The following is a 19126-nucleotide window of genomic DNA, read 5'->3' as shown; positions in this document are numbered from 1 at the left end:
AGATGTCATTTAACAGACAACCATAAATATGTCAGTATCAGTGAGAATAGAAATTTGACCAAAAGGACTGAAGAGAAAGTTGGCCACACTAAAGAAGAATAATTTTAATTTAGACTCTTGAGATAATTTAAATTGGAAAGAACAGTCTAATCTACTTTTGCACATTGAGCTGCTTAACCAGTTTTTACAAAAGTCTGATATTTAATCTACCTCTGTTTCTCTTTTTTTCCCCTGACAGCCTGATCACTGTTGGTTGCATTTGATGGTGCCTGAATTTTCAAGGAGTCTGCATAATCTTCTCCAGAAATTTTCAGATATTTCAGATATGTCAGATGTTTTAAGCAACTATTCAATCATCAATAATCTCACAAGGATAATTAATGATCTTATGGCATGCCTTGCTTTTGATAAAAACAAGGTAATCTTACACAGAGTTTCTGCTTTTATACTGGATATTTTTATTCTTACTTTCTGTTATGCAGTACTCAGTAGTAGTTTAAAAATTTTTAAAAAGATTCCTTAGATTTGTTCTCATTTCTATTCCTGTACCTCTGAAACCCTACTTTGTTTAGAAACAGTTTACACTGTTCTAACATTGGCTAGATGTTATCTCTTGCTTCAAACAAAAATGGCTTACAGGGAATTACAGTGTATAAAATGACCTGTGTACAGTTATTTAAATAGTCGAAAATATGACCATCATATTTAGGATAATTCATTCATCCTGGACTGTTTGAAATGAGCAGATATCTTCCTTGTGTACCCAGCTTGAATGATTCATTTTGCTAGTGATCTTAATGTAAATTTAAAGATGATATGGTTGAAACTATTAATATATTCTTAGTATGTGAAGCTCTGTAAGCTTCACCACGGTTTAATGAACTTTTTTATACAAAGGCACAGCAAAGACCATAGCATATCAGCCCATTCCATGTGTTTCTGGATTCCTACAGCAGCTGGAAGGATTCCAGGTGTCTCACTCAAGAGACAGCTGATTCTCTTGTGTGAAGGGGGGGGGAAATTAATTTTCTAGTCCCTTATATATCTGTAATCAGTAATTAAAAGTAAGTTCAGTAGTTGAAGTTTTTTTCCACTGAATAAAACAGGCAAAATCTATCATGTTCTTTAGAGCAAGAATTTCATCTTCCATATATGTTTATTTTTGTCAACTAAATTCTTAGCTGTTGTAATTGTACCTTTTCAACACTCAGAATGAATCAAATGAATTAAAACACTCAGGTGCATTTAGAGAGCAAAAACTGTGTAACCTTGTCATGTATTTGCGTTACATTGGTGAGAGTATTTAGACATTCCCTGCTTTCCATTTCAAACTGAATTCTGTCAAATCTTCAATGTATATATAATTTTTTTTTATTTTTAATTTTTGTCTTGATGATTCAAAGCACTCAGCTGGGATGTGGTTGGGGAAAAGGAATTTTATTTTGTAGAATGGAGAAGTAAATATCCTGTAATTCAGAGAAACAACTAGCTAATGATTTCCTCAGAGAAAAATGATCTTTAGTCGACCACTTTCAGCATTAAATATAAAATAATTTTGGAGCCAAAACCAGGAAGTTTTCCTTAGGACTTATTTAAACCACATTCTTACCTCTGTCTTCCTTCTTGGGAGTACAGATTAATCCCAGGCCAAATTTGACGTCCTGGCATAAGAAACAGCTGTTATGAAAGCCAGAATCAGGTAAAAAGAAAAAAAAAAAGATGACTCTCAATCATCTTAACATAGATCTCAATCTTATTGTTTAGTATGGCATAACACACTTGTCTGTTAGGCCTCAGAGTGATTGGCTTCCTTGTTTATAGTCCTGCTCTTATTTTTAGGTACATTATCAGGGATCTCAGCCAGCTTCTGTGCAGTGGTGTATTTCAGCTATTGTATTCTGTTCCCTGTTCTCTTAATGACAATACCAATGATTGTGTTGTTTTCATGTGTTCAGATTAAAAGAATCATGTGAAACATTGCAAAGTAATGTGAAACCAAGGTATTTTTTTAAATGAGTGGAATTAAAAAAGCATCTCTTCATTTTCAATGTAGGATGGGAGACTGTCTTTCATTCCTTGGCAATTTTACAACGCTACATTAATAATTAATTTCTATTTGCAAAGCTAATTTGAAATCCTCAGATCAGAAGACTTGTATGTTTTATGAAGATTGTACACAGCCAACTGGTCTTCTGCAGGTTAAAAATTTAAACTGTTTTGTGTCATCATGGGATATTTTTATCATCTGTTGAGGTGTTGAAATGAACATCTCTCTTGACCTTCTTTCAAACTGAATTCTGTATTTTACGCTAGGATTTTGTAAAAGAAAATGGTCACCTTTATGAAGAAGGTCGCTTCATTCCTGAGGATTTTTTTAGGCACTTTAATAGTACCATTGAGGTCTACAAGGAGTTTGCAGACACACTGGATAAGAATGACTGCATTCTGCCTTCAACAGTAGAAACACCAGAGAATGGTAAGATGGCTCTTGTTTTGGGGAAAAGAATTTAAGTAGATATAAATGGGTGATTTTGCTTGAATTTCGGAGATACTAAGGTTCTGATACTGTACCTCCATGTCACCTTTTTTAGAGCAAGTTAGAATTACTACTGACACTGAAGGTTGTATTTCTGTTTGAAGGCAAATTCTGTGTGACAGAAAAAGTAGTGTCATCATTCCTAGAGGCATCATTCCTTGATATAATCCAGATAACCTCACAGTGCATCGCTCTGCTTCTTTTCATTCCAAATATATCCTGGATTGTCTTTTTACATTGCTCTTATCTTCTTTTAATGCTCTATTTAGTTTTTATAAGGCAGCAAAGGAGCCTAAGATTGCACTGCTGAAAGAACAGGAAGACAGGACAAGCTGCAAATTGCAGCAACCTCAAGTCGTCTTCATATTCATCTCCCCTATACTGAAAAGGGCCATGTTTACTTCATTCAAAAATTTTAACAAGCTCGAGTTAGGCTCCTGCAGTTTTTTCTCATCCTTCCGGTAAAAGGAAGTTTTTTATTATCTTTTCTTTTACTGTCTCTAGTGACAGCTATTAGCTTTTTAATTAAGGCAACATATCCAGTTGCACAGTTACACCACTAGTAGATCAGTACCATAACCTAAGAGCTTGTTTGCAGCAATTGCTTTTCCAGATTAGCTATTCAACAGCATCTCAGCGTGTAGACACTACTGCTTCTTAATGAAACTGTCTTTTTTTGCTTAATCCACTTTATAAACAGCCCTACATCCAATTTTGAAAAACAATCCTATAGCCACATCAGAGTAGCCCTATAGCCCATCATCTTATATAGAGGGAACTGTATTTTAAGTTTCATAATACTGACACACTCATTTTCTATTTAGATTCCAGAGTCGCTGTCACAAACACATTTTTGTTTCCTCCTGTTGCTGCCAGCTCCCTTAGGAATGACAGCATTGGCAGTAGCACTAGCAGTAACAGTAAGTACAAGTGATTGAATATATGTGTTTCCATTTTGTTCTAGTAGCTGATTTTTATGAGAGCTCAGAGGAAAAGAATGTCATTAATTGTGCAAATTAATGGGAAGTTACATGATCCTAATGGTGTACTATGTGTTTCTCAGCTGTCATATTGAAATGCAATGAACTTATCTAACCAAAATGTATAGATGCTATCGAGTTACAATGATGTGACAGCTCTCTACAACTTGAAGAGGGCAGGCCTCTTTCTTTTGGCTGTCGTGAGGTCTCACTAGTCATGTGGCCTCAGCAAATTTGGCTGTCCCAGACACTTCATTTTAACTCTCTGAAAAGGAAGTTGCTCCAAGTGAACAGAATAGCTATTATAAATCAGCTGAGGATACTCACATGGACAAAGAGATTGCCTGTACATTGCATTTTGGTAGTACTGTCAATCTGGTTTTACACCAGACCTGAAGACAGTCCCCATGTTTGCTAGCTGTAGTTGCAGTAGGGTTGCCTCCACAATCAGTATGCTTTCGGTTGGGGTCAATGACAAAGCCACTATGCTTTTGGCAGGCTGTAGTTTTCTCTCTTGCATAATCATCTCCACGTTTCTCATCTGTCTTAGTCACTGTATTATATGTCTTATCTGTCACTTATCTGTCAAGAGAGCCCAGAACTGTTGATGTAAGAGCTTCAAGGTTACCCATCGTGAGGTCAGAAGGGGTGTAGGAATCTGAGGTGGGAGGAAACAGTGAAATTTCAGGGGCTTTTAGTGACATCGTACAACAAGGTGAATAATCTCTGGAGCTTCCCATGTGAACAAAAGAAGGGGATTTTCCTTAGAGATTTCTGAAATGGTGATCAAAGCTCAATCGTGCTATTGTTTCCTTGTTCCTGTTTCCCAGACACGTGAGGATAACAATGTGTGTCTGTCTCTCTTTACAATTTCCAGTTTTCACTTCACGAACATCTATGTTATCATAATGTATGATGGTGAAGCGTATGGCTGGTAATCCCTGTGCATAAGAAATCATGTGCAAGGAGGCAGCCTAATGTAGCCTGTTGGACACAGCCTGTTGGCAGCCTAATCTGTCCTGTTGGTGGGACAGATACTACTAAGCCTGAGTTTCTGCTCATGCTCCTTCTCTTGGGAATGTGCAATCTACTCTCTAGGCTTTTGGCACCATGCATGCTATCTCTTAGCTGGCTCACAGAGGCTATCAGATTTGAAGCCCTTCCTGATTGCTTTCTAATTAAGAGAAGGTCTTAAGTCATCGTATCCCAGAACTCTTAGAGTAGAAGGCTGGAATAAAAAACCACCCTCAACTCCTGGCTGCTAGCCTACCTCTCTGGAAAAGAGAAGCCTCCCTGCCATAGATTCCCTGCCAAGAGGTCGCAGAGCTGTGACCTCAGCGAGCAACTTACTGAGCTCAGGGCCAACTGTGAGGCACCAGGAGGAGGTTAAAGAATGCATACCTGTTTCTCTCTCGGGTCTGAACTTGTGATAATTTTTGCTGTCACTGTTAGAGGAAAAATATTCAGCCACAGCCTGGAGCAATGGGAATGGATCAAGGAGCCAAAAGACAGATAGAGAGATTACAGGAGTAGTTCAGATAAAAGGATTTGGACCCAGTACAATATCAGGAGGGATGCCGGGCAGTGCAGTGAAGTGTGGCACCTGTGTCTGTACTGTGGAGGAGAGCACAGAAGCAGGATTATTAATCTTGTTTTATAATTGGGACTGATAATCAAGTAGGAAAAAATCCTAATTAAAATAATGCAGTAAGTCAAAGAAATTGCTTGGCTGCCATATGCTGTGCAGGTGTGTTTTAACTGATTATCATTCTCTTAAGCAATTTATTGGAAAATTGGATATCAGTTAACAGCCTTATGTAGAAATGACATGAGGACTGCGTGTCTGGGGCTGGAGACAGTTTGAACTCATAATCAGATTAAATTACATTAACTTGAATGCTCACTGGTTAGACTACAGTTATTTGTTTGGAGTTTTTTGCAGGGAGAGAGCTGTGAAATCTTTATTGGCATCTCCGTTTTACTCCCTGAAATGGCCTTCAGTACTGATTTTAGTTTTGTCTTGACTTTATTGCTGAGGAAGTTTTGGTTTTAGTTAATCCTTATCTTCTTGGAAGGAACAACAATGAATAAACCTTATTATTTCCCATGTGAAGACTCCCTAGCACAGGGTTCCCTGGCTTCAGTACTGTTTTCAGGACAGCACCACTAGATTCAAATTTCGAAAAGAAAAACATTTAGAGAAGAGGGGAGGCCTGAAAAAAACATCTTCAGTCATGAACTGCAGTAATTTTTTTAAAAAATAACTCTCTTTAATTTTAAATAGTTTTAAATTGAGCTATTTTTTAGTTTAGTAGTTTCTAGAGCATTTAGAAGCATTCAGTGTTTGCAAAAGAACCCCTCCAGATTAATAACCAATTTTGAATTTATTAATAAAATCTGTGTAGTCAGATGACTTGGACTGCTCCTCATTCTAAATTCAACTTAGACAAATCTGAAGTGCATCATCTAATAAAATAATTTGTGAAATAATTATCATATAAATTGTATATAAATAAGCTAAATTATGTGTCTTAATGTTGTTCCTGCTTTTGTTGAAAGTGCCATGTTTCACGACTCTGTTGTTTTTACACGACAGTAAAACTAAAGGATGATAATATAGTAGAATCTTAACTATATCTACACCAAAAATCTTAGCCCAACTAAATGTAAAATAGAACAATTATGCTATTCTATTTTTTTTTTTTTTGAATGGCAGTAGTGTTGTTTTCATTCCTGTAATATTGAATGTAGATTTGTGGCATGTTCCCACTCCATCTTTTCCTCCATAGAATTCTCAAGACACCACCACCAGCATTCCCAATTTATTTAAAGAGGTTTGTTTTTTTTCTCTTTGTGTTCCATGACTGTAGTCCAATTGAAATTCCATTTAACTGTTTAAGTCCCAGTCTTGCTGGTATTTCTCTGGATCATTATACCTCACATAGTCTAGAGAATTCAGATGAGATGGTTCCTGTGTGAAGAACAAGCGTTAGGATAGGAAGACTTGAGTCCTGATCTCTTCTTTCAGTGGTTGAACAAAACACTAAATAGTAGTCTTTTATCTTTTTCCCCATAAGATTAATTTCATATTGCTCTGATCAAAGCTTGAATTTAGTAGCTGTTACTAACATTTATTCCTCAATTTAATGCCATGATGTTCTTTATATTTTCAAGAGAAGTTCAGTAGTTCCTTCTTCCATTTTTGCCTATCATTTTCTCATAATAATTTAGCTTTGTTTTTCAGTACCAAGAAGCTCAAAGAATGTGTAAACACAGAGATCTCTATGATTGCTTTTAGGAATAAGGTCTCCTTTTTTAATTAAGCAAAGAATACCATAGTTTAATTCAGTAATTGCACTACAATTTGAAAATGTTCACCCGTGGCTTAATGCAATTTGTGTTGCCTTCTGTGCCTTTGTTCCTTTGTTCCAACTTCGTAGTTAATGGAAAACCCTAATGAACAGGTGAGAGCTGCTCTGCATTTTTATAGATAAGATCTTGTGGTAATTGTGTTGGAGCTGAGCAGAGGTAAACTTCAAATTCCTTTGAGACATATATGGTAAAAAAAAAATCAAGTCAGTGCTTTGAATCATAATCACATATGGCTCAAGTAGGAAGCAGCTCAGTAACTTAGTTGTGTAGCTGAGTGGCTTTTGATGTAAATATATTTTGTTCATGACTTGAACATCCCAATGTCCATGAAGACTACACATAAATCAGCATTAATTGAGCTCGACTCCTTAGGGTATCTTCCATGAGATGCAGAGTGAGAGCTCTGAGAGGTGGTGGCCTGTATCCACTCCCCTTTTGTACTTTGCTGGATAGAGTCTGTTAAAGTAGATAATATACTAACTACAAAGCCAGCACCTTCTCTAGTATTGCCCAAAGAGTTCACAGAGTTCCTGTTACACCTGGTGTCTTGCTCTGTCTTTTCAACTGATGGGAGTCAGAATCTTTCTGTGTAGAGCTCTTAAGTTTCTAACAGAGGAAACGGTCTCTATGAAAGGAACAAAAACTTAATGGTAGCCACTTTGCTCTCATTATCTCCCTTTTCTTCATGAGGACACAAGTCTCCATGAGGTTCTCCAGACAGATAATTCTCCAACCTGTTCTGTTTTAGATATTAATATAAATAAAAGACAATGAAGGAACCTGTCATGACTCATTTCATTCTCCCCAGATCTTTCAAGAGACTTTTTTCAGGACTTCAGTGTAAAATTAAATAATCTGTTGTTGTTTGTTTTTTAAGGTAGTTAAGGGTTACTTAATTTTCAAATTAATTCATGCATGATATATCAAGTCATGAAAAAAGTAAATCTATTGTCATTTTTAGAAGGTGGACTGGGAAGGATGTCACAATGAGTCTGTATTTAGGCTCTGTTTCTGGGTTACAGGTCCCCACATGGAAAGCTTATTATGAATTCCTTTCAGTTTTCCATAGATGATGCAGAAATCATCTATATTGGAGATAAGTTCTCAAAAATCAGATTTTTTTTTTTCAGTTTGAGATACTTCATTTTAAAGGGTCTCTTCTATAGTGTAGTATTCCATTAAATTTGTGAAAAATACTGTTAAAAACAAGGGTGCTAAACTATCACTGGTTGCCCTGCATACAGAACGTTTCTCTAGAAGTTCATTTAGAAAACAGCATACTTGCCATGACATGCTGCCCAGCATTGCAGGTAGGTAGAGGGTTTTTGAGGTTATACACTCTACCATAATGTTATCAAATACATTATTTTCTAAATGACCTGAAGAGTCTTTCCTTTGATTTTTATTTAACTTTTTAATTTTTTTCTGAAGTTTGCAGGTTAGAATCTGGAAAACATGACCATCTCCATACGATTTACATAATTTAGTTGTGTAACTCAGTAGTCTCTCACTGGGAGGAATGGCATTAGGCAAATGAGGGTTACACTTTTCTTGCCTAGAGCACAAGAGCAATGTAGGAATTTTCTTCTGAGAATACAGTTCAGATAAAGTAATGACAGGAATGCTTTTTTGAGTTGTTCAGGCTAGCTTTACCCCACTTGAGTTTACCCAGTTTTTCTGAAGATCAGTTCTGCAAGCAAACATTCTCTGTGCCTAATCCGGGAGAAAAAGTTAGAAAAGATATGTCCCCCCAATTATTTTCTGACCTTGGCTTTAATTTCTGAGCAGGCAGAGGTAGATTAATCAATAGCCTCTCTTTTTCAGTTGATGTTCACCTCTGTAGAACTTTATCTGCTATCTTTCCCTTCTCCTCTGTAGACAGATTTCTTTCACTGTAAGCTAGCATTGGTTCTGCTTGACTGATGCTTCCTTTTAGTGTGCCGAGTCTTACCAGATTTAAGTGAAATTCAAGCCACTACAGTCAGAACCTATACTTTGTAAACAGTGTATGAGATAGAGAGAGCTATGTATTATATGAATATATAAGATACAGACTTTATGCTGTCTTACTTTTTAGTTCTGTCTGCATTGAGCCTAGAAAACACAGCTGAATTTCAGGGATTAAAAGGATATTTGTCTAAAATTTACTAAATGTCAACCAGAAAATCTCAGAAAGTTGAAAATTAGTTGTTAGGTAATTGTAAGAATGCTCCTTTCTAAACTGAAGTGTTTTTTGGAAGCTGTTTAGTAATGCACTAAACACATTGTTTGACCCAGTATATCAGACTGTATGTGCTTAGACATTTGTGTTTGCATCAGTTGCACAAATTTGGAGTGCTGTCAGTTCATTTTTCTTTCCGTATATCCAATCAGCTATACTTTTCCAGCACTTACAGTTTGGTTCTTTTCCTGTAATCTGACAATATATCCACTACTGGAACTGCAGACTCCCAATCTTAAAATGAAACAAAATGGGGTGGATGGTGTCTAAACTAACAGTCTGCTATGGCTCACTTTGCATTTCAGAAGGAGAATCCCCAGGTGACTCTCTAGGACTTTTCACATCCTGCTCTTCATTAAATAACTGCAGGGCCAAATTTTAGTCTCAGCATGCGTGCAGCTTCCTGTGAGGGGAATGGAAAGACTAGGATTGCTGCTCTTCTGTTTAAAATGTTAAAAGCTATCAAGAAATGGTTATAACCAAATAGCACACAGCCAGACCTCAAGGTACCAAGGGTTTGATATTGCTGAAGTCAGTGGCACCTTTCCAAGAAGATGTTAGAAATGGTCAGGCTTTTGTTAAATTAACCACCCTCAAGTGGCCTCATGTTGGTCATTCATTAGTGGCAAGGAAAAGTGTCTGTCTGCAGTCAGTGGGAGGTCTCTGATGGAACATAGGAAAATGCACAAATTAACATATATTGTTTTGCAAATAATTACTTTGCGTTTCAAAATAAGACCTCCAAGAATTAATAAATCCAAAACTTTGAAGTGTGGGAAAGAGAGAATTCTCTACAAGTGACAGAAAGAGAATTAGTGTTGGTACTTTTCAACACAGTTATTTCAGAATTGGGTGAAGCATCCTCGTGGTCAAAAACTTCCTGTAAGATTTTGTATGAAGTGCTCTTCATGTACATAGCACTGTACATATGTACATGCTCTTCATGTACATAGCACAGAAGTATCTGTTCTGCTATTTAAGATGCTGTTATGTAGGTGGTGCTTGAAAGTGCTCTTGCTAATAGTGTTGCCCTGAAGAGAGTTTTCTTCTATAAATCTGCCTTCACTAACAGAGTATCTTTAATTACAGAAGAAGCACTTGGCTTCATTAGCAGCTCCAGCCTGCAAGGGATCAGCATAGCATTGACATCATTGCTGTCTCTTCTTCTTGGTTTTATTTTGGGAGCCATATACTGGAAGGTAAGAAATACTACATTTAATTGTTTACCTAGTGATACTACATTTCTTAGCTAGGGGAAGGTGGAGAGAACAGAACCATTCTGCATTTGAAAACAGGAGACACCTCTTCTGATTTTCACTGAACTGTGGAATGTAGATGTAAATAAAATGCAGATGTCAAATTCTTGAATTCCACTGTCAAAGTGCAAATCCTGTCTTATCAGCATGATCGCCACCTAATTGGAAACTCATCATGGCTGGGCTTAGTGAATGAAGATTTGGGGAGCGCTCTACCCACGTTTGTTACAAGCGCACTGGTGGCTAAAAAGGCCAATACGAAATAGGCACATCCAGTTGCAAAAGGCACAGTAGAAAGATTCCTTAGGTGGTATATTCTGCAAGGCACGATGTGGGATTCACCCAATTCTCCATTTCTCCTATTGTATATTGAGAATAGATTTTTTTTGCTTTTGTCCCTTCAATAAAAAGACTTCAATAGTAAAATTATATCAGTAGCAGATGTATGTTAGAGGGCAAGATTTGACCTGCATTGTGCAAGCTGACTTTGATACTGAAAATATGAAGCAAATTGAAACATACTGCAATTGTTTAGGGAGTTACTAAAGAAAGCTTTAGAATATTTATATTTAATGCATTTTCTTCCTAGAAAACACATCCCGAATCCAGACCAGAAAGTGTTGAAACTACGCAGTGTCATGACTGTCAAGAGGAAAATGAGATAAGGTATAGTATTTCACTTGATATTTACATTTGAAAATGTGATTTTATCTTTGAGAGCTACTTCCTGTTACTCTCTAGCTCTATGACAAACACAAAAACCTGCAAACATGGGGTCTTGTTGCAGACGTAAAATATGTGCTTAAAATATGTCCTTTAAAGGACCCTTTGGTGTAAATATAGAAATTCATATGGAGAATATTTCTGCTTACAAAATTTTATAAAGAAGACATTACCTTTACTTTGTCTGTCCTTACTCCCATTGTGAGAAAGGATTGCTGAGACCTATAGGGGAAGCAACAAAATAAAATGAATGTTGTCATTTGCTGTGTGGTGTAAAGCTAGGCTGACACTACAGTGTAAAGCTAGGATTTGGAAATAAATAGAAAGCAGTGCCTTCCTGGTTGTGTTTCTAAATCCTTTTAAATACTTTTTACATTAACATTTTTTGTGTTCTTTTACTTTTTTGTATTCCCCAGGGTATTGTGTTTTCCAGGTTTTTTTTTTTATGCTTGTAGAAAGTTGACAAGGACTCATTTAAATCCTAATCACTTCCTGTGGTCATCCTGAAACAATTCAGGGCTCTGTTCATAGTTAAACTCATACTTAAACGTGGCTTTGTCAGACTTTTAAACAGAAGAAGTTCTGTGTAACTCAGCCAATCAAATATACCTTAGAAAGAACAATTAAAGACTTTGAAGTTCCTTGGATATGACTTGCGCAAAGAATTCTGTGGAATTCAGAAAAGGACTTAGGGATATTCATGCTCTAGCATTTTGAGAGTACTGTTTAACTTCATATTTCATGACGTTTTGTCAGATTTTAGCTATGAGGGACTTACGAAAAGATCTGATGCGGTTGGTAGAAGGACACATACTGTAGTCCTCTCACACTGTGTGAAATGCCTGTTGTTGAATGCAGAAACAGGCAAAGTTCTGATCTAGGAGTTTGGTCACAGGAGCTGAAATTTTCAGTGTTTAGGCTTGCTAAAATAATAAATTCTTAAAACAAATTTACTTCATGTATAGTATATAGAATGAAAGACTGTATATTCACCAAATATATTAGTTGCTGTGAGTAACTCATTCTGCACCTCATCCTCACAGATATTAAAACCTGTGAAATGGAACATGCATCTTCCTTTAAACTTCACAGGAAATATAAAACACTGTTTTATATGAAGAAAAGAGGAAAAAATTAGTTAAATGCAGGAGAGGACCTTAGCAGGAAATTTAGACAGACTGCATTCTCCATCAGATGTCTTCTTAAATATGTGGCATATGTGTTGGCATATATGGCACAGATGAGTAGTAGAAATTTCTCCTTCCTGAGAAATTTGGAATATTCATCTAAAAATAGAAAGAACTAATAGCAAACATAAATTATAATACTTTGGGTTCCCTTTTATTTTAAGTAACTTACAGATCCTTCTATTCTATTGGAATTAAAAAACTAGTATTATAGTAATAAAGTACCTTTTTTTTCCCCCAGTATGTTGCAGCAAAAAGAAAAGAAACATCTACAAGTGTAGCTGTTGCTTTTTTTCCCCTCAACACTGTTACTGTTTCATGTACTGGTAAGTTCTTCTGGTAACAATCTTACCATAGACTTAATTACTTTCAGTTTCTGCAATTCAGCAGTCCATTTTGGGAAAAAGAATATGTCTTGCTGTCAGTAGGCTTGATTTGTGCATAAGATCTTTAGCAACTACTTTAATTAATCCTGTACCATTAATTTAGACGCTTGACTTTTAACTTGAATGCTTGAAAATGAAACGTGCAAGAATTCCAAAGTGAAGTACAGCTACTGCTACTCCTTTTTGTCTCAAGAGCTGATGGAGAAGCCTTCAGCTGTTGTCCTACAGCAGTTTGAAAGCAATGTGAACTAAAAACACAATCTGCTAAAAGTAGCAGGTGAGCGTAGGAGAACAGGTCAAACAGAGTTGAGCTTTTATTAATTGTTGCTTGGTCAGCACAGTTTGCAGTCTGTAGCCTCATCAGATTCATCATTCTTGCTTTAGTATGCAAGAGTGAACAGCAAAGGCAAGTGAGGTTTCTCAGTCACAGCTGTCCTCTGCAAAATGATGTGCTTCTCTGGCAAGAGGCTTCTTACCACAGGAACTGTGCTGTTCTTAACCCATGTATGAAAGAGTCTGGAAGATTCAGACAGCACTGAATGGTTCATTTTATATCATGAATGGAAAGAACAATGTAAAAGTAAACAGGTAATCCAGGTTTTGCAGTTTGTCCTGTAGCGGTCACTCTCAAGTGTTTGATGTGATCATGTTAGCTACAACTTGAGTGAGTTTCAGACTCCTTAGCTGCTTTGTTCTAACACCTGCTCAGTGAGAAGGTAAATTGTCACTGCATTGGACAAGTCATTCAATTTTTCCAAACATGTAAACTCAGTTTGGTATTGACTTGTCCAAGATGACTTCAAGGGGAAGTTTGCTGCCAGAGATTGCCGATACCAAAATGCACAAACAACACTTCTGTAAAACCACGACGGTTGTTTCATCACCTTAGATGACTTCAATGAGCTTTTGCAGGCAAAGATGTTCTTGACCAGGAAAGTATATCTTATAACATTTTTCTTTCTGAGTAAAGAAATGTCTATACAAGTGTCATTAAATTTATCTAGTTCCAAAATTATAAGGAAAAAACATCTCTGTTATATGTCTGTGAGTTTTACAGGGAGGAAGACTAATCAGCAAAATCAGTTTCTGTTTTTCTCTTCAAGCAGGTAACAGTTCCATGTTCGCTTCATAAATGAAGCAGCTTTAAGCACATTCGTATTCCTTCTGGAGTGACAGACTGAGTCTGCATCTGTTGTTGCTGCCCATGACTTCGTAGACATGATATAGAAACGAGGACAATTTGTGTTTGTTACTGTGAAACCAACAGTGAATTGAACAATTAAAGAAGAGTGTGCACTTAGCAGAACTGTCTCTTATATGAATATCTACCTTGTGTGACATTTGAGGATTTCTAATTGCATTAATACTTTCATCTGACTCTGGCAAACAAAGTATGTCCTGAACAAAAAGCATCTTTCAAATGCCTCCAACTATGTATAATCATTGCAAGTCATAAATACCTTTCCACCCTTATTTAAATTTTGTGTTCTCTACCTTACACTGATGTCTTCAGATGGAGATCTCTGAACTGACAGAAAATGCAGAAATGGATACAGATAACATACTGTTCGATATTGTATATAAAACTTGAAAGTAAGGTCATGCCATGAACTAGAGTTCTAGACTTTTACTTATAAGGAGCTGTGTTTATGCCTGGCAAAGGTCGTGTGTACAGCAACATGTGGTCTCTGTCAGGTGCCAGGTGGCTGGTTGCCCACCCCAGAAAGCCTCAAGAATTTATCAGCGTTGATGGTCTCTGTTCAGGAGAAGCAAATACTGGATGAAGACAAAGTAAACAAGAGGTGAATGTAACTCACAGAGTTTCGAAGCATTCAGAGTAACTGCTGGGGATGTGAACACTGGTGAAATTTCCAGCCATGCTAAGGGAAAGTAAAGAGTCTGAATTGCGTTCAAACATCAGAATAAAGACAAATCCGTGAAATGTGTTTTAAATTCTGATGATGTATGCCATTGATACTTTGTCTTTAAATGTCTAGAGTAGGAAATCTGAAAGATACTGAGAGTGTATTTAGCTTTTACTTACATCAGCTATAATTAATGTTTGCATTGTGTTTTAAGTGATAAGTAAGCTTTAATATCCTGGCATTCTCCACTCTTGAAGGTTAATTCTTTTGAAACAAAAGAGAAAGCCTTTGTTTCTCACTTGTCTTCTGCTGTTATAGCATCAATGGAATATGTACAGGACTGATGTACAGACATGTATTTTCAAGTAAATCCTAAAAATACCATGGTAAAAGTTACAAGTGTAGTTGTGCATCTTTTCATCTTGGCTCTTTCCGAATAATGGTTGTGATTATTCATCGGTATTAAGGGGGTTTACTCCCAAAAGGGTCAAGGCTCACTTCAGATGACAAACTGTCATCTGTCATCAAATTGACCAGGTCAGCAAGAGTTCTACTTTAAGTTACTTAAGAAATTTAAAAAAGAAAAAAAATCCCTTTTAATGTTTTGCATAAAGTTTGAGTTCTCTTTAAAATGTATAGTCACTAAAGTTTTTAAGAGTTCTGTGGAATTTTTTTCTTCTGCTGAATTTTCTGAGAACCATGCATAAAAAGAATATATCATACATGTAATATATACGTATGTGTGCATGTATGTGTGTGTGCGCGTGTGAGTGTGTGTGTATTATTGGTAAAACTGTCTTGCATACTTATTAAAAAGACAAAACCTCAGAACCTTACCATGTTTGATGACAGAGCTGATGTGTGCATGTAGCCACTCTGTGTGGAATTCTTACTCTATGAGATCATTGTTAAAACTTCTCATGAATTTACTGATGCAAGGATTTGATCATGTGGAATTTTTATTTATACTTGGGCCCTTTTTGCATTTCCTGGATGTCAGAGAAGGGTCTTCAAGTCCTACTCAGCTGGTATAAATTAACATAATTCCATTAAGTATAACACAACTTTGCATCATCTGAGGAACTTCTCTTAGACAAGATCAAAAGAAGCTTAGTGTGAGAAGCTTCATGTTTATTCAGAAAGATGCTCCTGTAGAACTCATCCAATTAATAATCACATCTAAAAAGCAAGTGCATTCCTCAAATAACAGAATTCCCCATCTGCAGTTAAGTTTCCTTTGACATTTTGTCGTTCTTTACTCACAAGGCCCTCAGACTCTGAGTTTCAAACCTATTTAAGAGTTACCCTAAAAAAAATCTCAGTATGACCTATTTGATGGAAATTTGCACCTTATCAGTAATGTAGAGAATAACTGTGTTTTAGTTTTGACTGAACGGAAAAGTGTCCAGAAGCAGTTATCCTTACACATTGTACAAAAACCTTAAATACTTCATACAATATGATATTAAGGCAAGCTTATGCGTTTGAAGTTTTAAAAAAATTTTCTTAGATTCAGTCAAACAATAACCTTGCATTTATTAATGTTCTTGTTCCTAAATGCATTCTGTCCAGAAAATCAAATGCACAATGATGTTGCACATTGGTGTGCCCCAAATTATACTTCAATATTCAAAATGTGCAATATTTTAGGCTTCTTAGTCCACTATTCAATACTACAGAAAATATCAGCTATGAATTGAAACATGCATTAAACACAGATTCGACAAAAAATTCACCTTCCAAGAGCAATATCAGAAAAAAGTAGCTAAATCACTTTCAAATAATGTCAGATGCTTTAATCTTTCTGCGGAGCAAGGGAAATTTAAGGCTATATGAGAACAGAAAGAAAATTTATATACAAACTTTCCACCTTCACATCACAAACTTTGTTCTTTGAATACGTACCAAAGACGTATGACACATGGAGTAGCAGAACTGTTGTTCGACCTCATTGTTTTCCCGTTCTCTGCCTTTTGAGAGATCTGAACATAACATCAGGTGTTCTCGGTCCTCTTGCAAAGCAGGACACTTCTAGACGTTCTATAGATACAGTAGATAGCATGGCATTGGAAATGGGATTGTGAATTTATTGGAAACTTTCTGTGGCCACCGAGGAGATCTTTACTTTGGACATAGTGACATTTTGAAAGACAACTGACTTGTGAGACATCTTTGAAATAAATGGAAATAGAAAAAGTTACTGCTCAGTGGGAGTTGGGGTAGCAGAAATAGACTTTTAACTGTCTCTGTATTCCATTGTAAGCTGTTTAACTCCTGGAGAGTGATCAGTTTTTCAGTCTTCTTTTTGGTTAGACAGAGCCTACGCATTAACACAGTTGGAAAACTAACACCTTTCCTCTTAAAATGAAATTGGGGGAAAATGGGTGTTGTATTTTTTTTATACAAAAGTCAGCCAAATTTGGCTTTTGGATATCTGCGGTGAGAAACTTAACATTTTTAAGTTTCCTTTGAAATAGTTCACTTTTGCATGCAATTATTAAGGGCCTTGTGATAAAAAAAACAACAAACAGATAGTGATATGCTGAGTAACTCTGTTTAGGTTTGTGTTTACTTGAATGAATTAATGGTACTTATTTCATCACAAGGTCATTTTATAAGCTTTCTTATAAAATGTACTTGACTATAAATGTGCTTGACTATGGAGTATGTGTACAACCTGCACATTTTTTTAGGTTCTCATCTTCACCAGCTCTGTTTTCTCTGTTGCTCTCTCTTTGTAATATGCTGAAACTGTTCAGTACACACAGTACAACTACTAAATTGAAAATCTAACTGTATATATAAAATACTGATATTTTGAGTTAGATTTACATTTAAAAATTATCCAACATTCTTCAATTCAGGAATTTGATTCAACTGCCTTAAATGCAGATCTACAGTAATGGTGACATGTTGCTATTATGTTATCAAATTGATGGAACACGGAAACTTCAGGCTCTTTAGTGACAGAGACACAGACATTTGCTGGTTGCATCATGGGCAAATTCATTTATTTAAATGTAACTGTCAGCACAGTTTTGCATAGTTACATTCTGGCTGAAGGTAATCAACAAAGTTTATAAAATGTGATGTGTGTACATATGTGTCCTCTTGAAGATAGATGTTTTCCCACATCCTTTTTTATATCAGTTCAAATTTGGAATTTACATTATATACATATACTTTATTGTTCTAAATAAAGATATTATGCACTGCCAAATAATTACTATATTGCTTTGTGTCAATCCCATTTAAGACCTTTCTTTAAGTCCTGTATCACCTGGAAGAATTCCGTCAGAACGTATGCTACTAGATGCAGACTCCTTCATAATGCGTTTCATGAATGTTGCTGGTGCACTTCTTGCGCAGTAAGTAGCATTCACCAGGGTTTTTCAGTAGAAACCAGAGCTTATTCTGTGAGAATGGCATCCTTTCTTTCAGGTTTCAACAGTTTATTGTGACTTTTCTGTAAGAAGTCCAGGACAGAATGAGTTTGAGAGGAAAAAACTGAGCTGCTCAGTGAGCTTTGGCACATCTTCATTCCTGAGAGAGAATGAAAGGATGCTGGCCTAAGAGGAAGAGAGAAACCTGCTGAGACTTTCAGCCTTCCTTGGAGAGCATTAAGGAGCCTTGGAAGAAAGAGAGGTGAAGCTGCAGTAGTCAGATACAGCTGGAAATAAGAGTGAGGTAAAGACAGGACTGGTGAGGAAGGGTAGAGAGCAGGATTAGTGGACTGGGACACAGGGCAGCAGGATTTGGGCATAGCAGAATTTAGGGTATGGACAAGAATGAGAGTTGTGGCTGTTGGTCTGGACACACCCAGAAAGGCAGAGCAGATGGACTTGAAGGAGGCCATGGAGCAGTGGAGTAGCACTGATGCTGTAGCAGGAATTGTGCCCTGAGGAGCAGCACTGGTGGCTCAGGTGGGTCAACAGTATGATGGACGCTCAGTTCAGCTAGGGCTACATGAGTACCATGTAGCTGCAGAGTTGGAAATGAGCAAACTTCATGTGAAAGCTGCAAACTTCATGCAACATAAAGGAGGCAGATTTGACTTGGTATTTCAAGATGGCAAAAGTGACAGCTAGGTACCTGGAAATGAGATGTAAGAATTCTTAGCTAACAAAACAACTCTCACTGGAGTCAGGAGCTGGTAAATGATAATCTGCTTCAATGTCCAGATTGACTGTGGTGTGGGGATTGTTGGTGAGGGGTGACCCTCAGAGGAGGGAACAGTAGTGTTTAATATCAATGTCACAAACAGTGGGATCAAGTGCTCTCTCAGCAAGTTTGCAGACAACACCAATCTGAGTGGTGTCAAATACACCCTGGGCTGCATAAAAAGGGACTGTGGCCAGCAGGTTGAGGGAGATGACTCTACTCTGCCCTGAGACCCTACCTGAAATACTGCATCCAGCTCTGGGGTCCTCAGCATAGCAAAGGTATGGACCTGTTAGAAAGGGTCCAGAGGAGGGACACAAAAATGGTTAGAGGGATGAAATATGTTCCTATAAAGAAAGGCTGAGAGAGTTGGAGCTGTTTAGCTTGGAGAAGAGAAGGCTCTGGGGAGACCTTATTACAGCCTTCTAGTACTTAGAGT

The 19126-nt window shown here is 36.9% G+C and overlaps 1 protein-coding gene across 2 annotated transcripts in view; it reads left to right on the top strand.

The window, feature by feature from the left end:
• The window catches only part of KITLG (KIT ligand), a 57293-nt gene extending 39550 nt beyond the window's left edge, over nt 1-17743 (top strand). The window contains exons 4-10 of one of the 2 annotated variants that reach the window (XM_032689323.1): nt 239-418; nt 2314-2476; nt 3361-3456; nt 10199-10308; nt 10955-11031; nt 12517-12601; nt 13768-17743. In XM_032689323.1, coding sequence (XP_032545214.1) covers nt 239-418; nt 2314-2476; nt 3361-3456; nt 10199-10308; nt 10955-11031; nt 12517-12556 — 666 coding nt within the window. In that variant the 3' untranslated portion in view covers nt 12557-12601; nt 13768-17743. Of the gene's footprint in view, nt 1-238; nt 419-2313; nt 2477-3360; nt 3457-10198; nt 10309-10954; nt 11032-12516; nt 12602-13764 lie in introns of both variants that reach the window. The other variant, XM_032689322.1, reaches the window with a different exon arrangement.
• The last annotated feature ends 1383 nt before the right edge of the window (nt 17744-19126 follow it).

This window comes from Chiroxiphia lanceolata, chromosome 5, assembly GCF_009829145.1.
Source record: "Chiroxiphia lanceolata isolate bChiLan1 chromosome 5, bChiLan1.pri, whole genome shotgun sequence".
In the NCBI taxonomy this organism is placed as follows: domain Eukaryota; kingdom Metazoa; phylum Chordata; class Aves; order Passeriformes; family Pipridae; genus Chiroxiphia; species Chiroxiphia lanceolata.
The sequence above is the reverse complement of the archived record's forward strand: the minus strand, read 5'-3'. Positions and strand labels throughout refer to the sequence as shown.